Source organism: Podarcis pityusensis, assembly GCF_964106645.2.
Source record: "Podarcis pityusensis genome assembly, chromosome: 4".
NCBI classification, from domain to species: domain Eukaryota; kingdom Metazoa; phylum Chordata; class Lepidosauria; order Squamata; family Lacertidae; genus Podarcis; species Podarcis pityusensis.
In genome coordinates this window covers 67,566,237-67,588,634 of record NC_138027.1, presented here as the reverse complement: position 1 = coordinate 67,588,634, position 22,398 = coordinate 67,566,237, and the positions used below count along the sequence as shown (strand labels likewise).

At 42.5% G+C, this 22,398-nt stretch overlaps 1 protein-coding gene across 2 annotated transcripts in view; it reads right to left on the bottom strand.

Moving 5' to 3' along the window:
- Positions 1 to 374: 374 nt before the first annotated feature.
- Positions 375 to 22,398, bottom strand: part of GEMIN8 (gem nuclear organelle associated protein 8) — a 39,552-nt gene continuing 17,528 nt past the window's right edge. For both annotated transcript variants that reach the window (XM_081001454.1, XM_081001455.1), the window contains one exon: positions 375 to 1,286. In XM_081001454.1, coding sequence (XP_080857580.1) covers positions 1,030 to 1,286 — 257 coding nt within the window. In that variant the 3' untranslated portion in view covers positions 375 to 1,029. The remainder of the gene's footprint in view (positions 1,287 to 22,398) is intronic.

Here is a 22,398-nt window from a genome sequence, read left to right as displayed (position 1 = left end):
AACCATATACATGCTGCTTTGGGTTTCATCATGGTAGAAAGGTGGGATATAAAATAATCTGTCCATGCATATGCATGGTAGACAGCATCTCAGGTTCACAGGCTTAATTGTCTTCAGAGCTGCACCTCAGCTCCCTTGAACGCTTGGAAAGACGAGTAGATTGGTGAGCTCCTAGCCAGAGTGGAGAGGCACAATTCTTGCCCCCCTCTGATTCTATGCCCTTGATTGACTTTTGAACTGTGGTCCTTGAGCATAGGAATCAGTTTTGAAATATTTATCCCGCCCCCCAGCCCATCCTGAGTATCAAGACCTTTAAAGATTGTCCTGCTTTCTGGTGAGGGAAATGCAATTTTGGAATGAGCTGGAAAACACACTTTTAATCTCATACTTCTTTATTACCTAATCATGTAACAACAACAAACTGAAAGGAGAGGTGGGGGAAAGCTCTTCACACATTTTCTTCTGAGGTGAAACATCACAGGCCAGGTTTCAGTCTCGAACATAACTTTCTTCTACTGGTAGAATATCTGAGAAAAACCCTCAAATAGTTAAACTACAGTCATTTAATATATTGTATCTTGGCCAATAGCTGCCTCCAGGGTATTGGTGGAAGTGACAGGAAAGAAGTCACATTTTAAAATCTAGGGCAAATCTAAGATAACATTAAAAAAATGTAAAAATAATAATAATTCTGGATAGTCTCTAACCTTTTCCCCAGCACAGCTAAGTGAAAACAAATGCTACTCCTCATTTCCTGCAGAGCCAGGGCAAGCCAAAATCAAATTACTTGAAATATATTTTTATAGAGTATTTTCCCTATCCCCTACAGTACAAATGACTAATTCAGCTCTTCCTGTTGGGTTGGAATGGGCTCTGGAAACTGGCAAATTCAAATAGAGTTGGAAAGAGGAAAGGAAAATAAGAAAGGGGGCTTTTGCTGACTCTTGATTCATTCACTGAATCCTTCTGCTCAGTCGAGCATCAATTTATGGAGCCCTGAGATTCCTAAAAGGAAAAAGGATGCAAACCTTAGAGTTTCAGGGGAATAATTGGCCAGTACTTGGGTTGCTTTTTATCACAGTTCCTATCAAAGTTGAGTTGCATGGTGGTCTCCATAGCTTGGATTTTGCTGGCACCCAAGCCATAGAGTTTCTTCATTTCAGCCCCTCTCCTTTCGCCGGGCTTCTCAGCTGGGGGCTGTGCCGATCGGCCTGTCGATAGGTGAAGGTCGTGGTCTGCTTCGACATACATGTCCTGGTGTTCTGCTTCAAGCTCCTGCTGTTTTCCTGTACAAAACACAAGACAGCTCCTTAAGCTGCTCCTCAGTTATGCCAGACAGGTTTAAAATTACACATGGGCCACATACGCGGACCTGAAGACATACACAGTGATGCGGGGCAGAATTTTACCATGGAACTCTCCCCCCCGCCACACTTCTTAAGTTCATTAGTAACAATGAATACATGCCAAATATTATGCAAGCTTGGCGGTTGGGGAGCATTTCACTTTTGTCTGCTAAATACAAGTAAAATCTGACAATTCCCCTATTCAAAATTTTATGGGAAACACAAATCACTGGGCATATGCATAACCTTTCAAACAAAGACAATCCATACACAACTTGAGCCTTGCAAGTATGCTGGTTCCCGTTTCAACAAGCCTTGAAGCTGTAAGTATATTATCCCTTTCTTTTAAAAGCTGCACTGCTTTGCCAATTTTTCTTTGGGCACAATTCAGAGTGTTGGCAATTACCTGAACAGCAATAAACAGATTCAGGTAGATAGCCATGTTGGTCTGGTGCAGTCGAAATAAATAAAAAATTGTCCAGTAGTGCCTTAGAGACCAATTAAGTTTGTTCTGGGTATAAGCTTTCATGTGCATGCACACTTCTTCAGATACAGTGGTACCTCGGGTTACATATGCTTCAGGTTACAAACGCTTCAGGTTACAGACTCCGCTAACCCAGAAATAGTACCTCGGGTTAAGAACTTTGCTTCAGGATGAGAACAGAAATCGTGCTCCAGAGGTGCGGCAGCAGCAGGAGGCCCCATTAGTTAAAGTGGTGTTTCAGGTTAAGAACAGTTTCAGGTTAAGAACAGACCTCAGGAACGAATTAAGTACTTAACCCGAGGTACCACTGTACAAGCACACAAAACCCAGAAAAAACTTAGTTGGTCTCTAAGGTGCTACTGGACAATTTCCCCCCAATAAACAGCTTGAGGCTAGGATACACGAGGGACTGTCTTCTCCCAGGCCAGCACATCTGCTTCCTAAGATCTGCTGAGGAGGTTGTGGCCCAATGGTGGCCCAAACAAGACCTGGCTAGGATGCATGAGGAAGCTTCCTCTGTGGTTGCATCTAGGCTGTTGGAATTTGCCTGCTGGAATTTGGCCTCAGCTCTCTCTGCTTTATGTCGCCTGGGGAAGACTATTGTTGTTCTCATCATCATGGCAGGCATTTGATCATCACAACCACCATTATTATGGCAGGCATTTGACCTGCCACGGTGAAAATTCTTCTGTAGCTGCCCTTCATGGGAGCATCAGATAACAAAAATCTCTTGCCTTTTTTATCTTCTTGATCATTTCATTGGCTTCAATGCTTTTAAAACTGCCACCCTGAGCACTGCCAAGTAGTTTAAAATTAAAGTTAAGGAGGGGGAAGCTCTCGCGCGGAAGTATGCAGGGGATGAGGACTATGACAAAAGGAATCAAAAGTGGACTGGGGGGAAGATAACATTTATTCCTGTTGTAAACCCTTTAAAAAAAGGAATAAGAGTGTGAACAAATTATTAGGGCAGATGTTGCACTGGAAAGAACAGACACGTCATACATGACAGAAGTTAAATTAAACTTGGTTCTCCCTCCCACCCTCCCCCAATAAAATGGGACCACCAGGCCTAACTTGTTTTGCAGCTGTGGCGATGAAATGATAGAACAGGACAGTGTAACTTTAGCCAAACCTCTGCTGGTGAAAACTGCTGACATTCTCCAGGGTAAGAGAAAGGACAAGCCTCAGCTTGCTACACATACCCGAGCTAAGCTTGTCTTGTGAAACCCAGCTGTTGGCATTGTCAAGACACCTGCCAAATTGACAACCTCCTGAATGCTCACACAGATGCACTTTGTTTTTCCCCCTATTAAACACTACCCAAGGTGGTAGCAGCAGAGTGATAAAGTATTAAACGAGAATTGCCAGTCTTCAAGCTGATGCACTCAATCCTGCGCTGCCTGAGCGAGTTTAATTTCTGGTTAAGACTTGAATATTTAAGCCTTGTGCACCCATGGAAATCGACGGTGGCCCAAATTTATCTGCAGATTAAAAAAGTAAATAATTTGGATCCACAAATCAGTCTTATTCTACGAAGCCAGCTGAAAGCTGATTTCAAAAAGGAGGGCATTTTTACTTCTATTGTAATAACAAGGGATGTCACACTGGAAGAGGGAGAAACTCTGCCTAGCCATACAACTGAAAGATATTTCTGACATAGCTTTAAAAGACTCAGCATATACACATTTTATAATCCCGTATTTTAAGTTTATGTGTGTACATCACTTAAAGGTTGCACGCTGATCTATTTTACTGTTGGGTGGATTTTTGCCAAAATGTGTGTCTTTGCAGGAAACAGCCAGATGTGTAGATCTTCTTAAGCAACAGCTGTGTGCACCAAAAGCCACACTGGAAACAGCCCATCTTTGTTCTTGCTTACCGTCTCCAACAGTGAACAGGAAAGATTGTTATCTTGCATGAGAAACAGGCTGATTGTATTTATTTTATTTTGAAAATTTCTACCCTGCTGTTCAGCCCAGAAGCTCTCCGACTGGCTAACAATAGATATTAAAAATACAATTTAAACAATGGAATGGAAAAAACAAAGACAACAAACAGTCAGAGAAGTTTCAAAAATATGTTAGTGACGGCTTAGTCAATACACAAATCCAACACTTGCCTTTGTGTTTCTATCTACTTTTAATGATATTACGCATAAATCACATTGAGATAGTGGTTAAAAGGTGTTTAATAAAATAATAATAGTAATGATGGTCGTTGTTATCTATTTCATTTATGAATTGCTTCCTATGAAGCATTGTGAAATGGTTTCACAATGAAATAAAACCATATACGGTACTGAAGAATTGCATCTTTGAAAAACAGATAAAACAACAGCATGTATAAACACAATTGCATAAATAAAAATAATTCTCAAATCCAATGCAGCTACTGACTCAGATAAAAATCTTTATCACATGTAGAGAGAGATAAGGCTCCATATAGAGGGTCACTGTGTGATCCACATGCACACACACCAGAACTCATCCAGATTTCACTCATCAGTGAAATAATCTGCAGATTGTATACCAAAATGAAGTGTTTTGCAATACCTGCTTTAAAACATCTGCAATATATTTTAAGGCTAGGGGAAGGGGGAAAAACCATTTCTGTGTGTAGCAGCTCACTGACAATCTGCCTGGTTCACAAGACAAATTATACCTCACTCATGGACAATAGATATTTAAACAGTACAATCTGGAACTTCAATTTCTGGATTCCTTTCTTTGCTGGGAAGCAACGCTCACAGACAGAAAGTCTTGCCTCACCTCTAAATATTGCCATAATTTACTCTGTATCTCTCCACTATTGGCACAAACAAGAACAATTGTTTCTGGTGGTGGAAAAGCAGTTAAAGATCATTTACATTTTCACCTCCTCCCCTTTGCTTTTATTACTGTGTCACAGCTTTTAACACAAGTCTCCCCAAACCAGAAAAGAATTCTCCACCTAATATCCCCCAGTATAATGCGCTTAAATAAATTTTGGATGGCTGAACACTGTTTTGTGCCAGGCCCAAGTTTGCCGTCTAGACAGCACTGAGGTAAAAATGTATAGCATGTGTATCATAGTAAAGTCTTGAGCTTTCAAATGTCGATGGATGGCATGGTTTTTTCCCATATATTGCTACTAGATATTTTAAGTATATGTATTTAAAGTGTTCTGCCAGTGTTTGCACTGGGGGCGCGGGTGGCGCTGTGGGTTAAACCACAGAGCCTAGGACAGAAGGTCGGCAGTTTGAATCCCCGTAACGGGGTGAGCTCCCGTTGCTCGGTCCCTGCTCCTGCCAACCTAGCAGTTCGAAAGCATGTCAAAGTAGATAAATAGGTACCGCTCCGGCGGGAAGGTAAATGGCGTTTCCGTGTGCTGCTCTGGTTCGCCAGAAGCGGCTTAGTCATGCTGGCCACATGACCCGGAAGCTGTACGCCGGCTCCCTCAGCCAATAAAGCAAGATAAGCACCACAACCCCAGAGTCGGTCACGACTGGACCTAATGGTCAGGGGTCCCTTTACCTTACCAGTGTTTGCAAGCTGACTTGCAGGCTTTTATAGTAGACGTGTGGTATAAGTTGCCTGAGCAAAGGTGACTATTCTGGGCAGGGACACACATTACTCTTAAGAAAAGCTCAGCTCTGCTAGCAGTACAACTTCTGCAAATTATAGAAATGCAACTATTTCCCATTCTTTAGATTAAGCACACAAAGTTAACTGATGTCCCCAGAAGGGAACTGCGTGTCTCAGGGTAAAGATTTCACAACTCTAACCTAGGTGTTTAAACCTTAAAGGAATGTTGCCATTTTCTGTCCACAGTGGCTAAGAAGAAGTCAAATATTCTGCAACTCCTACTTATTCCAGAGAAGCTGCCAGGTAGATTTGTAGCTGGTTGACTGACCAAACCGAAAGGGTGCTCACTAATGGTTCCTCCTCATCCTGGAAAAAAGTGTGACAAGTGGGGGGCTGCAGGATTCTGCCCTGAGCCCATTGTTGTTCAACGTCTTTATAGCCCATTTGGATGAAGGAATTGAGGGAATGCTCATCAAATCTGCAGGTGACACCAAACTAGTATGGGTAGCTGTTAGACAAGAGTTGAGATTCAAGATGACCTGAACAGATTGGAGAACTGGGCCAGAACTAACAACATGAATTTCAATAGGGACAACTGTAAGGTTCTACACTTAGGCATGAAGAACCAACAGCACATATATAAAACAAGGGAAACTTGGATTGCCAGTAAAAAGGTAAAGGTAAAGGACCCCTGACAGTTAAGTCCAGTCACGAACGACTCTGGGGTTACGGGGCTCATTTCGCTTTACTGGCCAAGGGAGCCAACGTTTGCCCACAGGCAGTTTTTCCGGGTCATGTGGCCAGTATGACTAAGCTGCTTCTGGCGCAACGGAACACCGAGACCAGAGAAGTGCATGGAAACACCATTTACGTTTCCCGCCTGAGCGGTACCTATTTATCTATTTGCACTTTGACATGCTTTCGAACTGCTAGGTTGGCAGGAGCAGGGACCGAACAACAGGAGTTCACCCCATCACGGGGATTCGAACTGCCGACCTTCCAATCGGCAATCCCTAGGCTCTGTGGTTTAGACCACAGCGCCACCCGCGTGGCGGTAGTACATGTGAAAAAGATCTAGGGGTCTTAGTAGACCACAAGCTGAACATGAGTGAACTGGGTGATGCAACAGCAAAATAAATCTAATGCTATTCTAGGCTGCTTCAAAAGAAGTAATTGTACCACTCTATTCTGTCTCGGCCAGACCACACCTGGAGTTCTGTGCCCAGTTCTGAGCACCACAATTTAATAAGGATATTGACAAGCTGGAGCATGTGCTGAGGAGGGTGACCAAGATGATCAAGGGTCTAGAAACCAAGCCTTATGAGGAACAGTTGAGGGAGTTGGGTATGTTTAGCCCAGAGAAGAGACAGAGAGGAGACATATCTTCAAATGTCTAAAGCGCTGTCACATGGAAGAGGAAGCAAGCTTGTTTTCTCCGCTCCAGCGGCCAGGACCCAAACCAATGGATTCAAGTTACAAGAAAGGAGATTCTGACTAAACATCAGGAAGAACTTTCTGATGGTAAGAGCTGTTCGGCAGTGAAACCGTTTCTCTCAGGAGGTGTTGGACTAGATGACTGTCAGGGATCCTTCAAACTCTACAATTCTATGATTCTATGAACAGCAGTTAAGGGATTTTTAGACTAGAGAATTTCCCCTGATGTTTATTTTTTTTGTCCTTGCAGAAAATGTTTAAAATATACTCTGAGATAGGCTTTATTTCTAATCAACAGATACGAAACAGCCATTTGAACTATGCAGCGACATAAAAACAATCTTACAGATTCTTGAAGACCATCGTTTATACAATGACTTCATTGTGGGCCAGTATTTCAAATTAAACAAACTGAAGTTCTGCCAACGCACACAAAATGAACCAACAAATTGGACGGCAGCATTCATTAGTTTTAAGCTTTCAACCTAGAGCATTATTTACTCCACGCTTATGGAAGATCGCTGGCAACACAGGAATTAGAGCAAAGGATAACTCCAAAGCATGCCGGTTTTATTGGTTTCCCGAATGCCGAAACACATTGCAGCAAAGTGCATGACTTTAAAGAGCTCCATCCCTATCTAATTACAATTAGGAAGTGATTTTGTTTCCAGAAAGCATTATATGCACAAGGCATGTACAAGATCAGGTTTGGTGGGGTTACAAGAGAGGAATGTAGAGCGCTGCCTTATAGAGACTCACACTGTTATTCCATCATTGCTGGCTGGTTGTGGGTATCCAGTGTTTCAGACAAGGGAGATTCCCAGTCCTGCCTGGAGATTCTGGGGATTGAACCAAGACCTTTCTGCTTTCAAAACATCTGCTCTACCACTGAGCTATAGCTCTGCCCTATATATTTCTAGTATTCTTTGTGTGCAAATCTCTACCTCTTGAGAAGCACTTTTTATGGCTAGGTCCTACTTTTGTCCTTCCACCATCATAGAATCATAGAATTGCACAGCTGGAAGGGATCCTGTGGATCATCTAGTCCAATGCCCTGCAATGCAGGAATGTGTAGATGTTCCATATGGGGATGGAACCTACAACCTTGGCATTATCGGCACCATGCTCTAGCCCACAGGTTTTCAACCTTTTGGAGTCCACGGCTCCCTTGACCAACTACATTCTTTCTGTGGCACCCCTGTGGGGCTCAGGAGCCCAGTTATGTCACCCCTTGCCTGCCGAGCTGGCAGCCTCTCACCCTTTTTCAAACACCTTCCTTTGTGGAGTGTTCCCTCAGCCTCCTCTTCTCTCCTCTCTCCTTGGGAGTCCTCCAGGCAGGTGCTGCAGGCGCCTCAGCTCCTTGCAACCAGCACCCCCGGCCAGCTCCAGAAGCACCATTTGCCTGGGGAGCTTGTAGGCAGGGCTGCTGCAACAATCAGCTGTGCAAGCCTCTGGGAGGCAGAGATGCGAGAGGGCACCAAAAGGAAAGAGGGACAGAGGCCAGTGTTGCCCATGGCACCCCTGACCATCATTCATTGTGCCACAGCACACTTGTCGAAAACTACTACTCTAGCCAACTGAGATAACCAGGTGAAGACTTCCTAAATTTAGACAGGCCTTTTATATTGTGCCAACTGGATTTTGTCTTTATTTATGGCTCATCATTGTGGCCTCTACTGTTTCATCGTTGATTGAGCTTTTATTGGTTTTATCTGCTCTTCTTTAAAATCTTACCGTTAAATTGTTTTAAACTATTTTATTGTATTTTTATGCTATTAATTTGCAGATTTATAAACTGTGTTGCAAGCAAAAGTTACCAAAGTGTGTTCATTTTTATCGTCACTGGGTGCTATTGCGAAACTTTGTTCTTCTCAAAACCAGAATCACAATCCATGGTTCAGTTGACAAATATTCCTGATTTGTTTGTTTGTTTGTGATATAATTGGGACCATTATGCATGTGAGCATTCGATGTCATGGGACAGAGCACTGGATTTGAAGACCCTTAAAGCTTATCGTGATTTTAAGTCAATCACTCTCTCTTAGTCCAGCCAATTTTACAGAACAATTGCTAGAATGACTTGGGCATGATGATGGGGCTGGAATTGCCCAGAAAATGATGGCTAAGAAAGGGACCATGCAACACCTGCTTACATCCCTCTGAGTTGAGTCCAATTGTTGAAAAGTATGGAGTCCAGTGAGTTCTTGTGTGGGACAAACAGAAACATGACTGTGTGCTATGTGGCCCCTTCTTGGGTGCTTTCAAACATATTTCAGTATACTTGAAGGAGCGTCTCCACCCTCATTGTTCAGCCCGGACCCTGAGCTCCAAGGGCCTTCTGGCGGTTCCCTCACTGTAAGAAGTGAGTTTATAGGGAACCAGGCAGAGGGCCTCCTTGGTAGTGGCGCCTGCCCTGTGGAACGCTCTCCCATCAGATGTTAAGGAAATAAACAACGACCTGACTTTAGAAGACATCTGAAGGCAGCCCTGTTTAGGGAAGTTTTTAATGTTTGATGTTTTATTGTGTATTTAATATTCTGTTGTCAGCCAGATGGGTGGGGTAATAATAATAATAATAATAATAATAATAATAATAAATTATTATTACAACCTGTGAAACCTCAGATGTTTTGCTGAAGTACAACTCCCACCATCTCTTACCATTGACCATGATGGGAGCTGATCTACCTAACTCCTCCAGAAGAAAAAGGTAACAGTGAATGGACACTAAATCATACTACCAGCATGAGGATTTAATGATCTGTTAAATAGATGCGCTGTCCAGGATGGCAACAATACTGCAGTAGAAGCCAACTGCTATGAATAAGATAAAACTATCATAAGGATTACAAATGCAGGCAACTTGCCATTCATAGACATGTCATTTCCTTTCCTTATAGATAAGGATGCATTTACACACAAATGGCCAAAATAACCATCAGTTTGGCATTACAACACACTGTTCTTCCCAGGCAAAAAAAAATCCAAACTAAAGGGAAAATGTCAAAATACAAAACAGAAATGTGTGCTATAGAGCCTGCTAAGGTGCTGACAGAGAGTTTTACTGGACAAAGAAGCAAGGAGGAATTTCTAACAGTGGGCTACCTAACCTGCAAAAGAGGGACGAGGTGTATGAGAAGATTGTGCATTGATCTACAAAATTATTATTTCTTTCCAACATCGTAGGGTCTTTGGAAAGAGTAATCAACTAATGGCCTTTTAAAGATCCTTGGATAAAAAACCAAAACCCTATGGAATCAAATCAAAATGTTCTCTTTTTAAAAACACACCGTATTTTCTTCTTTATAAATACATATAATAACTACTTTATTTAAGCTAGCTTGCTTGGCAGCATCGGGAGCAATGGTCTGTAAAACCAATGAAGGCTTGGGTTCTGGTGCAAGAACAATACAGTCAGAGCACTTTTTAAAATTAGAATGCAAAAAGATTAGCAACCATACAGAAGTGTAAATAAAGAAAATAATTGAATATCACCACTGAAATACTCATTCCAATGTGATATAAATAAAAAACCCTTTTTATGTAGTTGCCTGTTTCTGTTCCTTCCTTAGCATGTGAAGAATAAGCAAAATGTGACCAAAATGGTTTTATACCAATTAGATGGCGTTGGCGGCCTCAATTGTTTCTATGATCAAACAGTACCATAGCCTTCCTCTACCTGGTGTACTCCAGTTATTGTTGGACTCCAACTCCTATTAATCCCAGGCAGAATGACCAGTTGCTCAAGGATGATGGGAGTTGTAGTCCAGCAATAGCTGGAGGACTCCAGGTGTTGGACGGCTGCAGTACAAATTCTGGCAGAGGTTACTGAACACACACTCACTTCCAAAGTACATCATTTAAGATACTGCAAGAGCAGAATTTCTGAATATAGTACTAGGAATTTCATATCATTTTGACAGTTCTATCAGGGGAAAGATATCAGTGGAACTGGGCTTTTGAAAAGGCTCTCTCAACTGTGACATTAATATTTTTTTTTGCAATATTATCCCACAATCAGATCCGTTCATCATCAAATATACTTTTCCCAAAACCCCATTCCAATTTGTGCTTGAAATGTAATTTCCTCTTATTCATTGACAGAATCAAATAATATCATTTACTTACTAATCCTCTTGGCAAAGGGGGCAGTATGAGCTTTTCCGCAAAGGTTTCCCCATGTTCATTCTGGTATTTCTGAGTCCTTGTAACATTTCTAATTTGAAGATAGTGAAACCAAATTGGCTCACTGCCTGCCATTTCTTGAAATGGAGAAGTATTGTCTTTCAAAAGATCTGTAATTTTAAATAGCTGAAACTGATACCAAGCAGGAAATCCCCCAGCAGTAAATCAGTATGATGGAATACTGATGTTAGTCAACCTAACTCTTCTCTTATCAAACCATTGTGAACTGACAAGTGGCATCTTCTTGTTCACGTTTTAATCTAAGATCAGCCAGTCAAATGTTGCTGTGAATCTTAAAGCACTTTCCTGGTGCTTTCTGCTAACAGGTTGGGGCTGTGAAAATCCCAAGTACGAAGATTAACTGATCTGTGTAATTAGGTGGAAATAGGCAAAGATCTGTGGACCTCAGAAGCCTTCCTTATTCAGAAGGTGCTTGTAAGAGTGTACCTACCAATGGATGTCATTCCTGAGAACAATGGGTGGAAACCCAACTAGTCTTGCTCAGAACAGAACCAGTGAAATTAATGAACATTACTAACTTAGGTTTGTTCACTTCAATGGGTCCACACTGCTTAGGGCTAGCATTAGATACAACCCAGTGTTAGCCAAGTATCAGCTTGGCAACTTAGACCTTGTCCATCCAGATGGGGACAGGTGGAAACACCTTAACCATGTCAAAAGCCACAATTAGTTCTACCCTAACTTTGCCTGCCCCAGCCTACCACCCATCAGTTCCATTGGGTGAACCCAGTTCTAGCATTTGAGAAAGATATTATCTCTGTCTACTTTTCCCACTGCAAGCCAATCCAATCCAAATGACTTTATTGTACTAGCCATTGGCCATGACAAATCTGAATCAAAAATAAATACAAGCAAAAGGGGTGTCACACCACAAATAATGGTCTCTACAGTGGTACCTCAGGTTAAGAACTTAATTCTTTCTGGAGGTTCGTTCTTAACCTGAAACTGTTCTTAACCTGAGGTACTACTTTAGCTAATGGGGCCTCCTGCTGCCGCTGCGCGATTTCTGTTCTCATCCTGAAGCAAAGTTCTTAACCCGAGGTACTGTTTCTGGGTTAGCGGAGTCTGTAACCTGAAGCGTCTGTAACCTGAAGCATCTGTAACCAGAGGTAACACTGTATTTAGATCTCTGCATGTCCAGGGTCTTCTTTCTGATCTTTGTGGCCGCCAAAGCAAAAAGGGTGACTTTATGAGTCACTGAAGCATTTAGGACCTTCTCTGTCGGGGAGAGACATCTTTCCTGCATTGACGGTCAGGTGAGAAATCGCCTCCTGGGTCCGATGTATAGTGGGCAATATACTAAATAGTACAAGATGTCTTCCATCTACGGTTGCCCACATATACAAAGTCTGTCTTCATACAGTACCCTGTTATATCTTCCATCTAGGATGTCAGCTTGAAAACACAGCTCAGTAAAAGCGAATCTAAGTGAGGCTGGCCGGAGATTCAGCAGGTAACTGGCTCTAAACTGGACCACATTTAGAAGTGGGAACCAAGGACAGCATGTAAAGGATTTGGTTGTACTACTGCAAGCTTGATTATATAAACTCACGGACCTCCCCAGGCCAATACATTCCCCCCCACAAACTAAAAATTTCAAAAAAAATTAAGCTTTTCCTTGGACAGTCAAGGGGTTGTTCCAGATGAGAAAGCGTTTTAGAGAATAAAAAGCCGGTGTGGTGTTGTGGTTAGAGTGTCAGACTAGGACTTGGGAGACGAGGGTTCAAAGCCCCATTCTGCCATGAAGCTCACAGGGTGACCGTAGGCCACTCATTCATTGCCTCTCAGCCTAACCTACCTAAAAGGGTTGTTGTGGGGATTAAACATAAGCCACTTTGAACTCCTTGGAGGAAAGGTGGGAAAGAAATGGAAAATAAAATAATAATAATAATAATAATAATAATAATAATAATATGTTCCTGCTTGCCTCCATAAGGGCCAGAAAAGCATTGTCTATCTTATGCTATGCCATTGGGAATTGTCTTCTCCAGTCCAGAAGACACGGTAAGCACACATTCAATTTACTTCAATACATCACAGATGCCACTATGAAACCTGTAACATCTGTGGTCCGGTACATTCCAACTATTCCCTAATATTACCAAATAATAATAGTAATAATAATAATAATAATAGTGCAGGATCAGACATTGGCAGTTGCTTTTAGAAAGGATCAAGTCTACAGCAATAAGATTACAGGCAGACCAGCTGACTCTGCTGCGCTGTCTCTCCTCCCCCCGCAAGGCTCCAATCTGTCTCCGTCGACAGCTCTGATACCAGACGAAGCCAGTAGCTGCATTTAATGGAGGATTAAACTCAGCACATCTTGGTGTGTTGTTACTCACATACTTTGCACACGGTCTATTAGAATAATGCATTATCCTATTCTACTAGGATAATGCATCTATATACTGAAATAAAAGTGACTGAAACCCAGAAGCTATTTGGCCAATAATCATATTTGCCTGCGCTTTAAGCAATAATAAGATTAATAAAGTATCAGTAGTTGTAAACTCAATTATGAACGAAGAAGCTGATTTAAAGTAACATGATTTTAGTGGAATGTAATCCATAAGTAAATGTGACGGGTGGGTGTTACTTCAACATAAAACGAGACACTTGTTTTAGAAAGTACCTTTCCATCCTTTCAAAGACATAAAACACACATGCACACGATGAAAGAAATCGAGTATTCTTGTGAAGCTAGGTTTAACGAAGCAGAACTGGGGGGAAAAATATAATGCCTACTATATTCTGTATTTCCCCAGTAAAAGTTTCTAAGTGTTAAACACACTATGTGATTGTTAACTACTACTTCTTTAAATACAAATACGCTACCGCCAGGAATAGTACCTCCAGCTGTCTAGCAGTTGTCTGAGTAACTATTGGTGCATAGACAAAGGATAACATAAGTTCCACCGATCAGGATCAAGCTGGTCTCAGGAAGTAAAAAAATAAAATAAAATAAAATTGTTTCCATGCTTCTTGGCAACCCAGCCGGCCGCCTTGTCCATCAGTTTTGCAAAGGGGCCCTTAAGGGGGTTATAATTGAAGCACAGAAGTTTGTGCAGTGAAATCCTATGTCCCCCTCTTCTCCCTCCCTTTTAGTCGTCCTTCATATTCTGTTTTTTTGCCATCAGATCACTCTTAACTGATAAGCTGTGTGAAGCTTCATGCGGATTTCATTTCTTTCTTTCAATCTACACATTAATTAAAAGCCCTCAGGTTAAATCAATGGCACCCGCCACTCAACATGGGTGCATAGCCATTTACTCACACAGTAGATGTGTGACATGGAAGAGGAGGAATCTGGCCACAGGGATTTTCACGTGCCTGGATACTGTCTTACTGTCCTCAATTCTTCGTTTTGCTTCATCCTAGGAGGCAAGTCTGAAGACAGAGCTACAATCTCATTTTGCCATTAGGAGGTCTTAAGCAAAACACTCTCTCCAGAGCCGGCCATAATATCAGGTGAAGCGAGATGTCTGCCTCCAGAAGCTGATTTTGGGTGTCACAAAAGGGCAGCCAAATGCTAATGATTTAATCTGTTTACTTGTGAATTATATTGTTAAGGCCAGTGAAGGGGAGAAGCGCTTCTGGGCTAATATTTATATCCCACTCAACCAACAACAAATGTTGAGGTCAAAGCCACTTGCAATAATCACAGTAGCATTTAAAAAGCAACACATGTTGCAATCACTATAATATGAAACACAACAGCATATAAAGCAAACAAGAACAACAAATCCATCAAAACAATTAATGCAACTCAACGAAGAAGTAGAAACTCATGCAGTTCAACAAAGATCTAGAAACTCGTAGTATAGCCAGAGTATTTCCTGCTGTGGGCTAGGAGGAGGTTCTGAGGGGGCAATTTTCAAGATTTCAAGTCTGAGGAGTGTTCTATATGAGGGATTTTTAACTTGAAAAGGCGATCCAGTCGACACTCCTACCCCTCTGCAATATTAATAGGAGAGTATTGCGTAAGGCTGTGTTGCATGACTCTGTAAGCTATTCCTGCCTCTGCATACCTGCAAAAATAATGGGCCATTTTTATTTTTTAAAAAACTAGTCAGTAAATAATAAATCACAAGAAATAAAATCTGAAAGGAAAAACAGCAGGAACCCTCCTCTCTTTACTGCTGTTTTGTGTTTGGCTGTGGAAACGCCAGTGCCATGATAAAAGCCCAGATATCTCCACTGGTTATCTATGGAGAGTTTTCATAGAGTTCTCATAGAATCACAGAATCATAGATTTGGAAGGGACCATGAGGGTCATCTAGTCCAACCCCCTGCAAATGCAGGCATCTTTTTTGCCCAATGTGGGGCTTAAGCCCACAACTGTGAAGTTCAGAATCTCACAGGCACAGAAAAACCAAGGGTCATAGTCAACTGAGTAATATTTGGAGGAGACGCACTGAAATTAAAGGACCGACGTTAGTCAGTCCTTTAATCTAATCCCTTCCAATGCTGGTGTTGCACGAGAGAGAGAAATGGTGCTTTTCTAAGGTAACAAGGGCCTGCAGGCTATGAGATTCACCACCCCGATATACAGTATTGGGGTGGTCTCCAGTGTCAGTTATACTCAGCGTAGTCCCATTGTAATTAATGGGCAGAGGTCCATCAAGGAGGCCCGATAGAGAACCATCTTATCTGGGCCCCTCCTGGCCACTACTGTCCTACGACTCAGAGGATTAGCCTCCCGCCCCTTTTCCCAGCCTCACAAATTGCAAAATAAGGCCAGGGTGTTTTAACCAGCCAGAGGTGGAACAAACCAGGGCTGCTTTGGAGCTGTCCAAGGTCCTGGCCTTGCCTGCTCTCCAATTGGACTTGACTTGGCCTGGCCATTTCCTGCTTCCTCTGCAATCCTCAAGCTCCTGAATCATCTGGAAAGACCCACAGCGAAGCCTGGAATCATAGAATTGCAGAGTTGGAAGGGATCCCGAGGGTCATCTAGTCCAACCCTGTGCAATACAGGAATCTTCTGCCCAAAATGAGGGGGGGATTATTGAGTTGTTCTTGTTTTTATTTTGATTATGTATTTCAACAACAACAACATGGGGCTCAAACCCACAACCCTGGGATTAAGAGTCTCATGCTCTACCAACTGGGATGGTCCAATAACAGTTGGCCACGTAACAGATGTTCGGTTTCAAGAGCCAACTGTGTCCTCCCATACATATTCAAGTAACACTATCATTGGACCAATGACATTTGAGTAATATTTTACTGAAATGTATTATTTCTGTGATCATTATACTATCCAAGAATCACACTTTATAACTATGGAGATTGAAAGGCTGCCCCTTTGAAGTTTGATAGACTGCAAGAACATCAGCTGAAATGTTATACTTGAAGGATCTTTCTATAAAAACAAACAAATAAGGGAATTGGTCAGAGTGTCTGAAATCTCCCTGGGAAAAACAAAGGACGAGAGTTCCCACCAAGTAGCACAACTGTTTCAACCTATACAATATAATTATGTCACAGCATTTTACAATGGCAACATGAGCCTTCCAGCTGTGGAGCTATCCAGCTGCAGCATGAAGAGCAAATTATTCTAAGTGACATTTTTATCACTAAGTGGACAGTTTCGCTGATGCTTTGTCCAAGTATTGCTAATGTGCTTTCACATGTCTGACTGATTTACTGGTCCCCAGCCACATTTCATCATAAAGTCTCCCCAAGCGACAAGTATCAATTCAGTCTCCCTCCCCTTCATCCAGGTGTGCTCAGACATAAAGTCAGTCTTTAAATAACAGACAGGTTGACAAGAATGAATGAGGTGTCACACAAAAAACCAAAACAGGATCTGGAGTGAATAAAAGAAATATTAGCCTACAATGCCCACTGGAGCCTGTCACTGAAAAAAATGTAACCACTACAAGCATGTCTTCTTTTACTTCAGAAAGGCCTCTCAAAGACAATGAACACATTTCATTATTTTTTTTCAGACAAAAGCCATGATAGAGAGACATACTAGACATGACAACTGTCTGCCCCGTTTACATATAAAGGGATGACTTGGGGGAGGCGTTTTGCCCTTTGCACAAAATGGAGCAAAGCTCACACACAGCTCGTTCACTTAGTATAGGGGGGAGCCAACAACATGCCCCCCAGATGTTTCTCCAACTGCCATCAGCTTCAGTCAGTATGGGCAATGGTCAGGGATGTTGGGGGTTGTAGTCTGGCAATACCTTGAGGGCACCATGTTGGCTGCCCTGGAATAGTTAAAACGCTTGTGACCTTCCATGACATCACAGAAACCCAAGACACTCATTGAATTACCAGCACCACACCCTTTAGCAAGCTCAGGACAATACAGAAGACTCTCCAACAGAACTGAGTGCTTCAGAAAAGAGTTTCTCTTCACACTAATCTCTTAGTAGGGTACAGACATTGAAATGACTCCAGCCTAAAAACAGAATGTTGAGGAAACAAAATGATGGACTGCGAAAGGTCTTTGCTCTAATGTCCTCCCCCCTCTCCCCCAAGACCATGGACTGGTCCATTTCAGCTGCTCTGTAGCCTCCAGAAATTGCCTCCAGTAGCAGAGGTGATGATGGCATGTCAGAGCAGAAGCCCAGTATTGAAAGTGCAATTATTTGCCTGGCAGAGTGACGCCTCCCATCCTTAAGATGTACCCTTTCAGAAGACGGCATAGTTGTCATATGCTCCAGTTCAAAGATCTCGTAACATGCTAGGTAAGGGGAGCAGAGGCTGCTCAGTTTGGCACCAGCAGTCATGGCTGAAGGACACCTTATCCTGTCTCCTTTGCTCCCCTGCTAACTGGAACACCTTGAGTCCGGAGAATGTAGAAACACACAGCCATGGTGGTGGGAATGGCACACCTTTTCCTAAAACACGGTCTGAAATGGCAGCCATTTCCCACATCCAGATGTAGTGTGTAGAACAAAGTGACAAGCCACTCTCGATGCTATGGCTAGGAGCTGTCCTTATGTAGAAACAGCAATTTGTAAACTAGCCCTTAAACTTTTGGCTCAGCTACAAACTGACTGGACTACAGAAGGAACAGGTGTTTTCTTCTCTTTCAGTGTGTGTGTGTGTGTGTGTGTGTGTGTGTGTGTATTCTTCCCCTCCTGCTTCCCCATCAATCTCAATATGGAGCAAAAGTCCTCAGATGCCTGTGGCAAGGCAGCTCTGAATCATCTGGAACACATTTCCTAATAAACCTCAAACTACAACGTTTGACAGAATTAGATAAACATCATAATATCCATTACCGGCGCTATTTAATCCAATACAAAAACTCCGTTCAAATCCGAAGTTTAAGATTGGTTTCTAATTGTATTTGGCGACGCGCTGCAGCATTCTAAAACAATTAGCTACATTCAGAAAGTACATTAAACTTGGCAAGGGACTGAGGGCAAAAGTTGAAGGGCAAAGTTATGGTAGTGAGGAACGAATGTAACAGCTCTATTTGGAGAAGTAAACACACACTCGCAAAATAAATCTGATTTGGGGAAGATCAGGCAGCTTCCTGTCTCAAATGCACCTTGCTGTCTCTTCTGCAAGGAAAGAGCCATTTTCACTGGAGAGGAAAGCAGCAATCATAGTGACATTTGTAACTGAATATATGCATGGACAGATGTTGGACTATATATGGCCCAAAGTCCAGTTCCCCACACAGCTATAACCTACATCGGGTGACCTTGGGTTCAGCTTGCTTTAGTTGACTATTGTGAAAATGAGATAGAGGGGCACAAACAATGTGTGTTGTTTCATTTCCTTAAAAGAAGGGTGAGATTAAAAAGCTAGCAAATATGGGGCTTATTACTATAATAATAATAATAGCGGGTGGCGCTGTGGTCTAAACCACAGAGCCTAGGTCTTGCCGACTGGAAGGTCGGCGGTTTGAATCCCCGCAACAGGGTGAGCTCCCGTTGCTCGGTCCCAGCTCCTGCCCACCAAGCAGTTTGAAAGCACGTCAAAGTGCAAGTAGATAAATAGGTAAATAGCGGGAAGGTAAACGGCGTTTCCGTGTGCTGCTCTGGTTCGCCAGAAGCGGCTTAGTCATGCTGGCCACATGACCCAGAAGTTGTCTGTGGACAAATGCTGGCTCCCTCCGCCTATAGAGCGCGATGAGTGCTGCAACCCCAGAGTCATTCACGACTGGACCTAATGGTCAGAGGTGCCTTTATCTTTACTTTAAAGTGGCAAATTGTCACATATTTCAGATGAATTCTACCTTCAAAACTGATTTAGCTAATAGCTGGCAAGATCTGATGCGGTTTAATCACATGGGGTGGGCAGATCATGGGAGAAGTTTCCGTGAGGGCATGATTCAAATTTTAAACACATTTAAGAATGGCATGGGAATTAGCCACTGGGCAGCATCTGTTGCAGAAAGATAGGGATTCAACAGGTTATCTTGTACAAAACGGCAGGTAACTAAAAGTCTGTATCCAGCCTCTGTTTCGCCCAGATCCCTAACCTTCTCTTCCTGTGTGTGCATGCAAAATGTTGAATCCACTGGTTAATCTTGGTCTGACAGCAGGGCATGCCAGGTGTGATCTTTGCATTTTTGTATGTTTGCTTTGCTGTTGCTGCTGTTCAGTTTTAAATTAATTATTTGTATTCTACGCATTGTGACCAATTGTGACGGCTTATAGTTTTTAGCAATAAAGATTTTATTCATTCATGCATTCATGCATCAGTTCTGCAGACAAGTTCCTATAAATACACAGCAAAGTTTATGCTAAGGGTACAAACCAGAAAAGCCCTGCTTCCTAGATTCCATGTTACATCTTCTGCCCTGGGGACAAAGGGGGGACTTTTTATTTCTAACTCAAACCTGCTGCCTGGTGCTGAGGATATTTTGGTGTAGAGTTAAATTAACTGCCTCTCTAATCAGTTAACACAAGCATTACAAGTCAGAATTCACATTTTCTCTGTTTATTTTTGGAGTGAAATTCTACGTTCCATTTGCTCTGTGAATAAACTTAACTTTTTGGTTAAAGTAAACTGGCATGTTAATCTGGTTCTTCTTAGAACAGATTCTAATTTAAACTTGACTGGAATCCAGGATCTGGCTTTTGAAGACTGCTGTTGCCTCCCACTTGTCTCTCCTGGAATCTGAAATGTCACTGTAACATCCAAATGTTTAATTTCTGGATTATATATATAGCAGGCTTCAGAATTTAGACTGTGGCACATTTTGCTACACGATCGGATCCCCTGGGTGGCATTGTGACAGCATCACCTAATAGTGGGGGCATTAGATATACAACATTAGGGAAATCTAACATAAAAAGGTAAAGGGACATCTGACCAGTCCAGTCGTGGTTGCGGCTCTCATCTCGCTTTATTGGCCAAGGGAGCCGGTGTACAGCTTCCGGGTCATGTGGCCAGCATGACTAAGCCGCTTCTGGCGAACCAGAGCAGCGCACAGAAACGCCGTTTACCTTCCCGCCGGGAAGTATTTATCTACTTGCACTACTTGCACTTTGACGTGCTTTCGAACTGCTAGGTTGACAGGAGCAGGGACTGAGCAACAGGAGCTCACCCCCTCACGGGGGGAGATATTAAAGATTAACATTAAATATATATGCTAACATCAGGGCATGGATAGCTCAGTTTGTTAGAGCGTGGTGCTGATTACGCCAAGGTTGCAGGTTTGATCCCTGTTATGGGATGGCTGCATTGCAGGGGGTTGGACTAGATGGCCCTCAGGGTCCCTTCCAACTCTACAATTCTATGATTAAAATATTTAACAGTAAAATGTAGAATCTCTCTCACTTACTCACTCTCAGACACAATATTTTTCAAAATAAATGTCTCTTCTGAATGGGATAAAAACATAAGGAGGTATTCTTCCACATCTTGTAAAACTGTTAGCCCATCAGGTCTCGGGAAGGGGATGGTGGTGAATAATAATAATAATAATAATAATAATAGTATCTGATGAGGCCTGTTATCTGCCTCTTTATTTCTTCTCCTTTTTCAAGGAATCTATCATTTCCAAGCTTTTTAGCTCCATTTTTAATAAAAGGCAATACATGACTATAAAAGAAAAGGAAGCATAAAATGTCTCATGATGCGAAGCAACAAATGAGAAAAAGGCAATTGATATAATCTAATCTAGGATCTTAAATGTTTGGACCAAACAGAGTGCAGTTTGATCTTCCTCTCATAAAAACCAAACCACAGTAAAATCAGCGGCTGGGAGAAAGCTGGACTTTCCTGGGAAAAGAGAAAGCACAGGAAACAGAAACAGGATTTCAAGGTTATGGGCCAAGAGTGGGGCTCTGACAAGAAATCTCAGAGGGAGGGAATTACTTTTCCTGAGAGGTGCTCCTGGCAGTAATATCACTTGCTCTCCTTGCCAACAGCTGTTCTTACAGGCTCCCCTGAAGGAAGATGGAAGGGAAGAAAAATTACAGGAGGCCCTTAAGGCAGCTGCAGACACTAGCAGAGCAAATCCATAAAAAGGCCAAGCTTAGAAAAGACACTGATGGTGGGAAAGTCCAGAATCCTGAGGAGAATTGTCTACTGCTCTCTGCAAGGAGCCATCAACATGAAGCTCCCCATAGTCCCTAAATATAGCATCTGCCGCAGCCATTTGCCAATCTGTTTAAATTTTTGCTTGTTTCAGAAATGACGCTTCCATGTATCTCAGCTCTGCAAAGCACAGCCAGTGGAATTTGTTCGCTGTCTCTTACATTAATTTGGTAGCCTGAGCCCAATACAGTGTTTGGGGCCATGCTATTTCCTTACCTAAAATAAAGAAAGAATGGTGAATTTCCTGCCAAACTATCTCTTGCCATTAACGCCCCCCCCCCCCGTGGTTGTTCAATGGCTTTGGTAGCAAAAAGTCATGTGCAAATTTTATTTACTTCTTTTTTTAAAGCAGATACCCACATTGGCAGAAGTTACGGGCAGAAAAAATACTGAGAAGATCAAGAACAAATGCCATAGCGCTATGCACTAAAGAAAGGCAACATGATTTGCAAAAACTTTCTGGGTATCCCACTGTGTGATATGGTGAGGCAAGGCAAAGCCCAACTCGGGTGCAAGACAAAGCCAGGTTCAGCCTGGACACAAGGCAAGACAAGGATCAGATTGGATATACTGCAGGGCTCAGTTGTCCTGCAACCTACAGTTGCTCCAGAAAGGAACACAATGAAAGAAGTCCTTATGTAGCAGCAGCAGCAGCAGCAGCAAGTGATACCTAATTGTTAGCCCCACTCGCACTGCGAGGTGCTGCTGTACTAAAAAGGGTTAAACCACAGAGCCTAGGACTTGCCAATCAGAAGGTCGGCGGTTCAAATCCCCGCAATGGGGTGAGCTCCCCTTGCTCGGTCCCAACTCCTGCCAACCTAGCAGTTTGAAAGCACGTCAAGTA